General features: G+C 37.9%; 1 protein-coding gene across 4 annotated transcripts in view; it reads left to right on the forward strand.

Moving 5' to 3' along the window:
* The window catches only part of TRIM67 (tripartite motif containing 67), a 91,046-nt gene that overhangs the window by 51,098 nt on the left and 25,398 nt on the right, over window positions 1-14,550 (forward strand). For 2 of the 4 annotated variants that reach the window (XM_056816148.1, XM_056816149.1), the window contains 3 exons: window positions 2,253-2,406; window positions 5,638-5,783; window positions 11,881-12,019. In XM_056816148.1, the coding sequence (XP_056672126.1) occupies window positions 2,253-2,406; window positions 5,638-5,783; window positions 11,881-12,019 (439 nt within the window). Of the gene's footprint in view, window positions 1-2,252; window positions 2,413-5,625; window positions 5,784-11,880; window positions 12,020-14,550 lie in introns of all 4 variants that reach the window. The other 2 variants (XM_056816146.1, XM_056816147.1) reach the window with 2 other exon arrangements.

Consider the following 14,550-nt stretch of genomic DNA (forward strand, 5'->3'; position numbering starts at 1 on the left):
TTGAGCTACACTGTGGCTACCCCAGAGTCTTTGCAAGCTGGGGGGGGTGGGGGGAGAGCAGTCTTTTAGGCTTTCCAGAGCTTTGCTCAATGGAAGCCCCTGCTGTTCTCATGCTGTCCCCACAACTGGCAGAAACAAAGAGTATGAATTTGTGACTGCCAAGTTAAATTTAATATGTACTTTTTCTTAAAGCAAACTATATATACATATATATATATAACAAGTTCATGGTTTCACATAAAATGTTGGTTTTTGTTCTTTCTATACTGAAATGTTCATATTTACTGGTAATGGTTTAAGTACATGATTTTTAAAACTTTACATCAAGTCACTCTTTTAATGCTCTGCCTCCCATTTCATCACAACCCTCTTTGTTAGCCTCATATTAGAAATATGAATGAAGTAATATTGGTTTTGATTGTAGAGAGGGTAATATTCTTTTCAAAATAAGAATAGAATGCTTCTTACTGTCAAGAAAAAGGCCCTTCCTCTAAGACTGAGGAGCCCCATACTGGGTAGGCTTATTGATTGATGCCAGGAAAAAGTTTCCTGGCATCAATCAATAAGCATTCATTAATCACCTACTATATGCATCTACTCAGCTAAGATTGAAGATACAAAGATGAAGAGGAAAAGTCCCTCTTCTCATGCAAATGAGAACATCTATAAATATGCCTATTTAAAACATACACAAAGTAAACAAAAATCTAAATTTTGAAAGGTGGTGCTAGCAGCCAGGGGATATTAGGAAAAGTCTCCTATAAAAGGTCATGAATGAGGTGACATTTAAAGGAACTAGTAATTCTAAGAAGAAGGCACATATTCCAAGCATGAGAGACAGGTCATCCAAAAAAAAATAAAACAATGATGGGAGATGGGACATCATGTATGAGGAACATTGGCTGACTGTAAAGAGGGCTATTGCCCTATGAGTATGATGCTAAGGAGGTTGGAAGGAGAAAATATAGAATACCTTGAGAAAACCAATTAAGTAAAAATGATATATAAACAATTTTCAGAACCTCAGTTTTATTTCTTTTGCTCTTAAGAATCTACTTTGGGGCAGCTAGATGGCTCAGGGGATAGAAAGCCAGGCCCAGAGATGGGAGGTCTTGGGTTCAAATCTGGATTCATATACTTCGTATGTGTGACCCTGGGCAAGTCACTTAACCCCCATTGCCTAGTCCTTACCACTCTTCTGCCTTGGAACTAATGCATAGTATTAATTCTAAAATGAAAGGTAAGTGTTTAAAAAATTAAAATTAAAAAAAAGAATCTACTTGACAGGGGACAGCTAGGTGACAGTGGATAGGAAGTCAGACCTGGAGACAGGAGATCCTAGGTTCAAATCTGACCTCAAATTAACTTTATGGCACTGGACAAGTCACTTAAAACTCATTGCCTAACCCTTACTGCTCTTCTGCCTTGAAACCAATACACAGTATTGAATTTAAGACAGAAGGTGACAAAGGTTACTCACTTTATAAAAAAATAATTGAATAATTTAAATGAACAAATAAATAATAAATAATTGAAATGATAAATAAAGTAATTGAAATAAGGACTATCTATATTGCAAAAAAAAGATTTTTCATTTCACAGAATGATTCACTGCAGGATTCATTTAAATAGCAAATGTCATACTTCAAATGTAATTCCATTTTAAAAATAAAATTGTTTACAAAATAATAATAGTAGCTAGCATTTACATAAGGTTTAAAATTATATTCACAAATGTTTTCTTATTTGATTCTCGCAACAACTCCTTGAGGTAGGTACAATTATTATGACCTCCTGTCTCTGGACCTGGCTCTCAAGCCACTGAGCCACCTAACTGCTCCCTCATCTCAAATTTTTTTAATGAAGAAAGTGAGGCAGAATTGGTTAGTTGACTTAACTGGGTTCACATACCTAGGAAGTATCTAAGATAGGATTTGAACTCAGGTCTCTTGATTCAAAGCCCATCATTCTCTCCACTGTACCACCTGGCTGTTACTTTTTCTCATGAGGTTCTTAAAATTAAAAACAAGGTTGAAGTCTCTGTTTCTGTCTTTGTCTCTGTCTGTCTGTCTATTCCTCTCTTTCTCCCTCTGAAATATCAAGGATATTAAGGTGTACAATATAAACCTAAACAAATCACTTAATGGCTTCTTCTTCTTGAGACCTAGAGGCTAAAAATGAACCTGTTCTCTGAACTTTCCATTTGTCCTTTACTTTGAAGATTCATAGCCTCATCTAATGGTTTCTTTAAGATTTCAGATGCTCTGATCAAGCGTGTCCAGGTGTCTCAGGAGCAGTGGGTCAAAGGAGCTTTGGAGCCCAAGGTGTCAGCAGAGTTTGACTTGACCTTGGACAGCGAGCCTCTGCTTCAAGCTATCCATCAACTGGACTTCATCCAGATGAAATGTAGGGGTGAGCTTTGGTTGGGCATGTGTTCAGTACCACTTTTACTGAATATTTGTTCTGTAGAAGACCACAGATGCTATCCAGTCCTGGAAGTGACCAAGCCTAGCTCTCTTAGGTCCAAGGTCTCCTCTTTAAAGGAAAAAAAGTAGAATTGAGATGGCTGGAGGATAAAGATTTAGTACTGGCTTCAATCAGGGGATAACCCATTTTCAATAAGAGAAAGAGAGCATATTGCTGATATTCTGTTAAGAAGCAAAAAAAATGTTTTTAATCTCATAATGCAATAGGATGCTTTAATAGAGAGCTACCCAGAAAATCCATGGAAATATTCCTGTTGTAGTAAAGAATGCAACAGAAGTACCTAGTGGAATTGTCCACTGCCTCTGGTCTTCAAAAGGCCACCGGAAGCTTAAAGGGACCAAAAGGTCCAGTTATCCTGGAATGAGAAATAAAGGAAGTACCACTCCTACACAGCCCAAACTACAATTAATTCTAGTTGTGTGTTTGAAAGAATGGATAAGGAACTTTAGTCAGTAACTGAAGTACCAAAAGGTTGAATTATCTCTATGGATCCTGAGATTCTTGAGATCTTTGCCTTGGAGGCATTTGCCTATTTCCATTTTTAAAGAGTGAAGCTCGGAAGAAAACACTCTCATCTCTCACATGGACTTCTTCTCAGGTTTATGCCCACTTTCATAGTTTGGTGCTAGAAGGACTTTTAAATTCATTTGAAAATACTATTGTCTCCATATAAATGAGGCAGCTTGAAGCAATATTGACTGTTGCTTCAGAACCTTGGCTCAAACAATAGGTGAGGAAATGCCAATCAAAACTTAACATCCTCCTTCAAGTATAGGACCATGAGCCTGATATTATAAAGAAGGGAGTCTACTTAAATCTCCCCAAAGGACTTGCTGAGTCATTTCCCAATTGATAAATGGTCAAAGGATATGTATAGGAAGTTTCAGAGGAAAAAATCAAAGCTATCAGTAACCATATAAAAATGTTCTAAATCTCTCTTGATTAGAGAAATGCAAATTAAAACAACTCTAAGGTACCACCTCACACCTATCAAATTAGCCAATATGACAGTAAAGAAAAATGACAAATGTTGGAGGAGATGTGGCAAAATTGGGTCACTAATGTCCTGCTGGTAGTGTTGTGAATTGATCTAACCATTTTGGAGGGCAATTGGAATTATGCCCAAAGGACTATAAAAGAATGTATAACTTTCGATCTGGTAATACCACTATTAGGTCTCTATCCCAAAGAATTTTTTTTAAATAGGAAAGGATCTGTTTGTACAAAAATATTTGGAGCTGTTCTTTTCGTGGTGGCAAAGAGTTGGAAACTAAAAGACTTGGTGAAGGCAAGAGGTCCTGTAATTGATTGTCCCAACCACTGTCTTCCAAAAGGAGAGGGAAACTGACAGTGAGAAATTGTTTGTTTTTAAAGGAAAAAAAGCAAAGAAATAGCTTCAGGACAAAGAAATAAATGTGAAATGGAGATTTATATTCTGTTTTTAATTTACAGACTAGAGGTATCAGCTTAGGTCTACTTGTCCCTGAACTAATGGCTAAACTGTATGCCAAACCAATTTTAAGCAAACCCAACCATCAACCCCAAACTGAAAAACCTGAACCTGAGCCAAAGATATTGTTTTAATCAAATTAACTTCTCTATAAAATAGCTCTAATCTAGTAAAACCTGTTTTTTTTTCTTTAAAAACAAGCAAACTTTAACTGAATTGGAACAAAAGCAATTCAAAATATACTCTCAATCAGACTTGAGGGGAACACATTTCCATCCCTGATTCTAGAGCCTAAGGCAGGCTGGTCCTGGGAAAAGGAGTGAGCAAAGACAGCATCTCCTGGAAGGATGGTGCTGATCCCCCAAATGAACTCATTCCTTGACACAAGGACAGCACAACTCTAGGCAGAGCAGGAGTGGCAGGCAATAGTTTGATTCTTTGGGCTACTTTCTGCCTGAGAAAAGGGACTCTTTCCAGTACCTCGCTTTTCCATGAGGAAAGGGTACCATTGGGACCGATAAAACATTCTCCTCAAGAGCAGCTGGGTAGCTCAATGGCTGGAAAGCCAGGACTGGAAATGGGAGATCCTGGGTTCAAACTTGGCCTCAGACACTTCCTAGCTATGTGACCCTGGGCAAGACGACCCCAATTTCCTAGCCCTCTCTGCTCTTCTGCTTTGGAACTGATACTTAGTATTATTTCTAAGACAGAAGGTAAAGGTTTAAAAAAAAATCCTTCCAGAAAAGGAGTAATGCAGTTCCAAGACAACCTCAGGGAAGAGTGTTTGACTAATAAAAGGTCCTTCTGACCATGATCATCCTTTAGAGAAGAACAATTTTAGGGTCTCTGGTTCTCTCAGAACAAGGGTCTACCTCAGACACTTCCCAGCTGTGTGACCTTGGGCAAGTCACTTGACCCCCATTGCCTAGCCCTTACCACTCTTCTGCCTTGGAACCAATACACAGTATTGACTCCAAGACGGAAGGTAAGGGTTTAAAAAAAAAGAACAAGGGTCTAGAAGCTCCTGTACTAAGAGTGAAAAAGGTATTTCAAACTGGGGATAGGAGTAGCATTGCTCCAGGATAGCACTAGGAGAAGTGGTGTGGTGGGCTAGAGATTAGTCCCTAAATTAGTCCTAATTAGTCCCCTAATTAGTCAGTCTCTATGACTGACTATCATTGATTCTGATGGAATTTGCCTCAATCACCAGAATTCTTTATTATGACTTCTGCCTCTGCATTTAATTCACCATGTCTATGACCAAGCTTCTGCCTTGTGGCTATTGTGAATGTTTTCACATTAACATCTTTCTGAATGACATATAGAAAGACTCAGACTGGAAGACCTGGGTTCCAGTCCCATATATGTCACTTAATTCTTGTTCGACTTTGGGGAAATCACTACATCTTTCTTGTCCTCAATGTTGTCCGTAAAACATGGATATTCAAACAGATAAACCTAAATAGATAGATAAAGTTCTGACATGCAGATGAAGGTGTTTGGGATGCTTGACAAACTCCTTGAGGGTGCTAACTTGGAGAATGTCAAGGAGAGATTCAAAATCAAGTAGGTTTCCCATGGCCATAACTCCCAGTGGTTGGAGTTATCTCTTGGGTTGGGACAGACTCTGGGATGCCCCTTTTGGATGTCAGATGGGGAAGGATAGGGTTACACTAACCTGTGCTCAGGTCCTGTTGCAGTGCCACCCATCCCCTTACTACAGCTGGAGAAGTGCTGTACCCGAAATAACAGTGTCACCCTGGCCTGGAGGATGCCACCTTTTATCCATAGCCCAGTGGAGGGCTATATCCTGGAGCTGGATGATGGAGATGGTGGACAGTTTCGGGTGAGCTCATCTATTTTGAGAACCTTAATAACATGGAGCAAGTAATGATAATAATCTAGATAACTGTTCTCTCTGCTAACAAAGCTAGGTTTTTTCCCCAAGAATTCCTCCCTGTATTTAACTTTTTTCAAGTCAGGAGACCCATGTTCTAATCTCAGCTCTGATGCTAGCTAGCTGCGTGATATTCAACAATTTACGTATCCTCTTTGGTTAACCTGCTTCCTGATCTGTATAACTGGATTAAACTAAATGACCTAAGTCCTGTTTTTACCCTAAAATCAAAGGAAACTAATTGGAAATCTTAGAAACAGGGTGGATCTTCATACCAAGGCAGTATCGGACCAAGGAAAACTCATTTCTGATTGAAGAAAGGCTAAGGGCAGAGGGGAAAGAAGAAGTAGAGAGGCAACTGGGTGGCTCAATGAAGTGAGAGCCAGACCCAGAGGTCCTGGGTTGGCTTCAGACACTTCCTAGCTGTGTGACCCTGGGCAAGTTCCTTAACCTCTAGCCTGTAGTGCTCTTCTGTTTTGGAACCAATATCTACTATTGATTCTAAGACCCAAGGTAATGGTTAAAAAAAAAGAAAAAGAGCAGAATCCAGAAACAGTATCAGATCTGTGAAGATGTTATTTGCACATACACAATTCTAAGTTTCCCTCTAACTAGCCAATTGCTACCTCTAGAGTGCCTTCGCCAGCCCACTTAAATATCACCCTTTTCTGAATCAATAGCATTGTGTGTGTGTGTGTGTGTGTGTGTGTGTGTGTGTGTGTGTGTGTGTGTACTATTCATATTGTCAGGGGAAGATAGCCTAGAGTAATAAATAGAGTGCTTTCTTGACTCAATCAGGAAGACCTACATTCAGATCTCACAGGAGACCTTTATTGGTTGTATGACCTTAAGTAAGTCCCTTAGAAGGATGTATAATGGGGGTAGCTGGGTGGCTCAGAGGATTGAGAGCCAGGCCTAGAGATGGGAGGTCCTGGGTTCAAATTTGGCCTCAGATACTTCCTAGCTGGGTGACCCTGGGCAAGTCACTTAACCCCCATTGCCTAGCCCTTACCACTCTTTTCTCTTGGAAACAATACCCAGTATTGATTCTCAGATGGAAGGTAAGGTTCTAAAAAAAGGGGGGCAGGTGTAATATACCAAGAATCACAAACTTTTTAGACATTAACTTAATGGTTGGTATTCAAAGTGTCAGATCCTTGTCCAGTGAACTGGACTGACAAGTGAACCTGCTAAGGGGGAAACTAAATTATATGAATCTTGACATTCTTGATACAAATGAAACCAAAAGAAGTTACAACTAAATGGCAAAATACCTTACAAATTCTCTTTGTAAAGACAAATGAAGGAGCTGACAGTGTGGGCTTAAAAGTGCCTCCAAAGGCAGAAAAAAATAGCATTTCATAGGAAATTTGGTCATTTCTTATTGCAGCACTCATGGCAAACACTTGCAAGAGGGCTACTATGAAGATAATTGCAGTTTATGTGACAAAATCTTTTGCAGAGAATAAAGAAATATAGAAATTCCACAAGCAACTCATTAAGACTCTTCTAATTCAAATAAACATATAATTTGGTATTCCATGGCTTTTCTACAAAGGTAGGTGAAAGGAAACATGATAAGTGTCTTGGAAAAGATGGCTTTAGAAGAAAAAAATGAAGAAAAAAGAAGTAAGAAAAGAGATCAGAGGCTTGTGGAGAATAGAGAAGAAACCTCATGCCTGCATATCATGAATACTTCAAAAAACAAACCTTTACCTTCTGCCTTAGAAACATTTGTAATCCTATGTCTTTTTTTTCTCTCTTTCTTTTTTAATAACTTTTACCTTCTACCTTGGAATCAATACTATGTATTGGTTTCAAGGCAAAAGAGTGGTAAGGGGATTAAGTAACTTGTCCAGGACAACTAGGGAAGTGTCTGAGGCCAGATTTGAACCTATGACCTCCCATCTCTAGGCCTGTCTATCTACTGAGTCACCTTTCTGCCCCCATGAATATTTCTTAATAAGAGACTCAGAATATCTAAAACATGATAAATGCTAAGTATCAAAAATGAAATTTTTTAATATTTTAACACACATGAAATGATTGACTATCAATGTAAAATAATTTTTCTGTTCCATTTTCTGCTATAATCTAACCTCAAAAAAGCACTTATTGAGGTCACATTATATGAAAGAGACAGTGCTAAGCACCAGAGATACAAAGACAAAACAAAAGCTATTTTGCTATCATTTTTCCTTTCTATGTACAGTCAGACCAACAACTTGTTAATACATGAATCAAAATCAGTTCCAAATTAGAAGGAAGGGTAGAAGCAAGAAGTCATGGTGAACAATTAAGACTACTCCATTGGGAACTATTAAAACAAACTGTTGACTAGGAAGTAGATTTTTTTTTAATTTGACATCTATCTAGACTATCACCATTTCTTAATATATAAATATATTATATATTGATATAAATCAGTAGTCCATAAGAAAAGAATTTTAAAAGCTTAAATTCTTTGTAAAACAAAAAATGCATGATTTCCATGCCAAATAAAGAGATAGCGACAAGAACAACTTTGGTTTAGTATGTAAACTCATTGGTAAAATCCTACCAAAGACTATAATAGTCACTTGTGTACTATACTAGAAGTCAGTAGGAAGATAGGAAGAACAGTCAAACTAGACCAAGTATACACAGAGGAGATCTGTGCAAGAAGCAACCCAATTTAGAAGACATTGACATATTAATTCTTAGGTTATCTGAAAGGGAAAGATACTAATAACTTATAGAAAAAATACATTATTATTACTAAAAAAAAGTGACTACAAAGTATCAATATCTAACATTCCATAAATTTGCTTTCCCATTTCTTCATTTTCTAATTTCTTCAGTTTTTCTAATGAGTTTTTATAAGATTTTATAAGAATAATAAATACATGCATTGAGAGTATACTTGATGAAGGCCTGAGAAGAGATCAGGCAGATTTTCCCAAATTATATCCTACTTCAGACTATATCTTTTCAATCACATAAATGACTGGACTGAAATGTACATAGAAAACATGATCTTATTATGTAAAGAATACATGATCCTATTGTGGGCTGTGTATTTTTAAAATGTTATACTCTAAAATAAAATGTCACTTTAAAGGTTTTCCTTTAGCAAAATAACTACCATGCATAGAACAAAATTATGTTAGATTCTAGGGAAGAAATAATAACACGTAACTTTGTTCTATGATTCCCTGTTTATTAATATAAAAAAGCATAAGACTAAGAAATGTATTTTCACCAAATATTATGGCCATTGTTTTGGGGAAATGTCTTGAAAAGATTTATTTCTAATATATTGCATTATTTCTATTTCTGGGTTTTGAATTGAAGCCCAGATCTGTCCCTCAGATCTCTTTACTCATTCCTTTGTTCCTGACAAATTCAAAGAATGCTTCCACCCTATAGTATCTCCCCCACTGTAGGGTGATAGAAAAGTGAGATTATGGGTTCTATCCTGCCTGGTAAATAAAAACCAGCTTAGGCCAGGTGTGTCTGCTGAGTAGCAGTACAGAGTCCTTGAATCTTGCATTGAAAAATATTGAACAAAGTCATTCCTAACCAGACAGAACTTGCTTTCTCCTTCTAGACATTGGAACCATAGCATGAGGCATGTAATTTTCTAGCATCGATCACGGAGTTAGGAAGGGACTGAGAGGATGATGGAACACCTCCTCATTGGCTATTACCAATTAAAGATACCTCCGAATGTCTAGGGGAGGGCTTTCTTTCAGAAGACTTTCTTTGGGGGTCTTTGAGCACTGAGAGAGATCATTGATCAATGAATTTATTGGTTATTGCTAGTCTGATCAATAAATTTATTTTCTTACCCAGAATCCAGTCTCTCAGAATTGTTATCACAGTCTGAAAATTAAAGAGGGACACCTTATATGTTGTAAGGTCCCCAAGTTCTTGTGTTTTCAGCTGACAGTGTATTGACAACATCAATCCCTGAAATACTACAGAATCCCCCCATTAAGATCTCTGTAAATCAGAAGGGTTAACCCACCAATTCAACTAGGAAAAAAGTGGATCAATAATTGTCCAGACTATTATATGCATTTAGATGGACAAAGCATATATCTGGTTCACCAGTGCATCTATCTAGATAGATGCTGCATATGGACTATGAACTAGCCCCAGAATTGACTAGGAGAAGGGGATTATACTAGTTTACCTTTGGGCAATTACATGATGTTCTTAATGAACTCAGGTTTCTCCATGAAACAGGGGCTCATTTTTAAAACTTCAACATTCTTCTGACAAAACTGTGTGATTTCAAGCCATGGAATAACACAGAAATCTAGCAGGGAAGCTCATGACTAAGGAAACCAGGTACCCAGATCACTTCATAACTCTAGGTGTCTGCTTTGTCCTTGATCTCTTTGAAGAATAACCTATGTCATAGTCATCTGCTGGGCAAAAACTACTTCTCTACTCTCTTCTTTCCTTCTTGTCCTGACAGCTTTCTTGCTGGACCATGTTGCTTCCCATATGCTCTTGGGTTAAGACAATGATATGTTCCAATCTCTAATAACCAAGCTTATAAGGATGCTGAAAAAGTATAGTGCTCTTTTAATGGCAAGCAATTCCCTTAAATTAGAGAACTGCCAAGCTTTCTGAGGTCTACTCTATGGAGTGTCTTCCTTTCAATCTGTAGATATTAAAAGATCCATGTGATCCTACCCATCCAGCTCTTTGAATAGCAGGGAATTCTGTTTTATCTAATCAGCTTTCAGCAAAGCACACCTTTTTTTAAAGCAAAGAAAATGCAAAATCAGCCTTTTCCATTCTGTTTCACACTCTTAAACCAAAGAACAGAGGAAAGTAAAAGACAATAGAGGCAAAGCCTTGAGAAGTTTTCCCTTTTTCAAGCTATAGATGGCATTAGAAGACAATCCTGCTTTCTCATCCAATCTACTCTCAGCAAAGCAGTGCCTATCTTTTAATCAGCACAGTTCCCAGCAAATAGCTGCCAGTCCTTATAAGCTTTGACCAGTTCCTGTATTCTGTCCTCTATAAACAGCTCTTCATGTAGCCTGCTGTATCTTCTGTCTCTGACTCTTTCTCTTCCACTTCTATCTTCACTTGGTCATCTCTTTCCTTTCTTTTCAGCTCCTTCTTCCTAGCTTCCCTCAAGTCTATATACTCATAAACAATGATCAATTTGCAAATTGGGATGTGAAAATCAACAATTATTCCTTTCTCTCACTTATGATCCTAAAAGTCTTTATGTGACCCTCACATATTCCCCAGTTACTTGAATTTTTATCAACTACATGCCCCAAAACACTGAAAAAACTAATATATGAATGAGCCGATGAACTATAGTGATCTCCATGCAGTTGTTTCAGTTACTGGTCTGTTTTCAAACAATTTTTCCCAGTACATTTATTTGAAGGGCAATTCTCTCTCAGATCCTCAGGAGCATCTGTGTCTCCCCTCAGCATTTTATCTGAGAAACTATTTTCTTTTTCAAGCTGATTATATCACTTTTTCTTACCAAAACAGTGTTTTTTTTTTCTGCCCCTTTCAGTTACCAAAATATTTACATATGTAAGAGGCAAAACCTCTCAGTAAAATGTTCTTGTCCTATTCCCAGTGCTTAGCATGGTACCTGGTACATGGTAGATGATTAATAAATGTTTGTTGGGTTGAATAGAATTGAATTAGATAATAGATATTAGTAGCCAGAGGAGGTTATAAAGTTAATGTGGGTCAGTCAGTCTGATGTCATTGAATACTCTGAATGGATGACCAGCTTTGATGTTTGGCTGATCCTCTAGTGTGAAGTGACACAGGAGGTCATTAGTAATTAAGATTCTTACCCTGACAACAGCTACTATGCAGATCTATGAAACTCATAGGATCAAAGGACTTATAGTTGTAAGGGAATTTGGAGATCATTAGATCTACTCCTACTCCCCACCCCCATTTTATATGCAAAAAAGTTTTAAGTTACTAAATTATTATCTATTTATTGATTTTGTGCCATCATCTGCAAATGCAAAAAGAACTTGATGATCTTGCCTCTTATTCCTCTCAGGAAGTCTATGTTGGCAAGGAGACCCTCTGCACCATTGATGGCCTTCATTTCAACAGTACATACAATGCAAGAGTCAAGGCTTTCAATTCCTCTGGAGTTGGACCTTACAGCAAAACTGTTGTTCTCCAGACATCTGATGGTGAGTCTTATTCATATTTTTCTTGAAAATGACAAATATGGCCACACATGCCTCTGGTTTCCTATGAGATATTTCTTTTCCTAAGGATGGAGACCTGGCCTGGGCAGAGAGTAGCAAACATACACTGAGGGAAACATCAGCAGCTTTGAACATAGAACTAACATGTTATTGCATTCTTTGCTCTGCCATAAAATAAAAAGTTACCTATCTCATCCCTTCCTAAGAACTCATAGAAATATCCCCTCCCACATCTATACCTGATCCTATACACCAACTACAATAGCTATTTTTTATTCACTGGCATGAGATGGATTGAAAATTGAGTGACCCTAGAAATTCTCTCTTCCCTTGAGGTCCAAGCCATGTTGGTAGGCTAGGGATGAAACAGCCCGTGCTGCAGGATTGTTGTTGCTGCATGTGCTGACCCCTGAATGGCATTTGATAGTCTAAGGCTGAATGGGTTTCTATCCCTAGGGCTTTAGTCCTTTCTCCCCACCCTAACACATTCATCAAAAACAAAGTGAAAAGAGCTCAGATGTGACAGTTGGCTTTATTTAGCCTAAACACCCATCTGCTTTTTAGGTTGTGAGTACATTTATAGACAATCAGATCTTGGTTTTCCATGCCAGTAGATAGGAACAATACCAGGGATAGAGAATCAAAATCCATGGCTATTTTGCCCCTGTTAGATCAAGGCCACAGCTTCCCCCGCTTCCCCAGCTGCTGCCCTTCCTTGCCCCAGAGTGCCCTATTCCCTAATGCCCATTCACCGCTTGCTGCTCATAAAGAACTAAGAACTCCAAATTGCAACTCATGTGCATGGACTCCCAGTGGAGCATAAAAGCCTAAGAAGCTGCAGCTATAAAGGAAAAAACCTGATGAGTATTTTTGTGATTTACAAACTATCTCACCGGGTGTATAACTTTGGCACCTTCTCTGCACTGGCTAAGAGACTCTAGAGAGTTGCCTGAAGGTACTCAGGAGTATATATATATATATATATATATATATATATATATATATATATATATATATATATATATATATTTAAAACACACCAGCTTGCAAAACCTCTAGACAACCCTAAAAATGTTCACCAGACTCCCTCACTCTTGTCAGTGGGTTCTGTTCATCACTGTAAAATTGGGCAAATCAAGTAACCTTTCTGTGATTTGGTTTTCTCATCTATAAAATGTGGAAGGTTGGAGGAGATTCTCTAGCAGCTTTAAACCCTATGATGCTAGTAGCATGACACATCTCATGGCAGTGAGTCTCAATAGCCTGAAGCTAGACAGTTCTCATATGGCTGAAATTATAGTCACAGTTTACTTGACCTTGAGACAGGAATATCTGAGTTCAAATCTGGCCTCAGATATTTAGTATCTGTGTGACCCTGGGCAAGTTGTTTAACTGCTGGCTGCCTCAGTTTCCCCATCTGCAAAATGGGTAATCATAGTATCTATGGATTACTAGATTATTAGAACTAACAGGAGTAAAGCACTTTGCAAACCTTAAGGTGCTAAATAAATATTGGCTATTATTACTTGCCTCCAACCCAGTTCCTCTGATAACTGGAAAGCAGCATGATCCAAAAGATGGAGTCAGCAGGTCTGAGTCTGACAAAGAGTTGTGAGGCTAGTGTGAACAAGAGTTGTTCAAGTCTCTTCATATCCCTATACCTCACTTTCCATTTCCTATCTCCATGCCCTTGCATAGGCTGTACCCCATTGCCTCTAATGTTCTTTCTCTTTCCTTATCTACATTTCTTCAAACCCCCTAGCTACCTTTAAGGTTCAGCTGAAAGGGACACATCCTGATTCCCCCAGTGCCTCCACACCACCACCACCACCATTCCCAACTTTTTTTTTATTTTTATACATATATATATACATATATATACATATATGTATATATATATATATACATATATATATCTTTGTGCTATTTGCCCTAGGAAATCTTTACTTTTTATCCCATATTCCTAGGGCTTAGCACAGTACCCATTCAATAATGGGTGCTTAATTAGTGCTTTGGGGGATTAAATTGAATCAAATTAAACTGAAGAACAATCAGCTCTGGCCTCCTTGATGTTCCAAAGAAAATTAAATGAAAGTAATAGAATCATAGCATTTTAGAACAAATTGACCAGCATGGAAGGACCATAGGGTGTGTGATAGGGAGTAAAGTAGAAGGAGCTGGAAAAGTAGGTTGGGACCAAGTAGGAAATGATGAACAGAGGAGTATATATTTGATCCTAGAAGTAATGTGGGACCATTGGAGTTTATTGAGTGAGAGGAGTAACAAAGTCAGACCTATATTTCAGGAAAAATCACTTTGATAGCCCTGTGGAGCCCTTTTTCTATCAGCCTGGGAAGAGAGCAAGCATATATTTATGTTATATATATGGGGCAAATTTATTTTTAGAATTATTATCTCATTTGATCATCACAACTCCATTGGGGTAGATACTATTATTAACCCCATTTTCCAGTCAAGGACACTGAGGCAAAGAGAGATTATTTGTCTTGTCC

The sequence above is a fragment of the Monodelphis domestica genome, chromosome 2 (genome assembly GCF_027887165.1).
Source record: "Monodelphis domestica isolate mMonDom1 chromosome 2, mMonDom1.pri, whole genome shotgun sequence".
NCBI lineage: Eukaryota > Metazoa > Chordata > Mammalia > Didelphimorphia > Didelphidae > Monodelphis > Monodelphis domestica.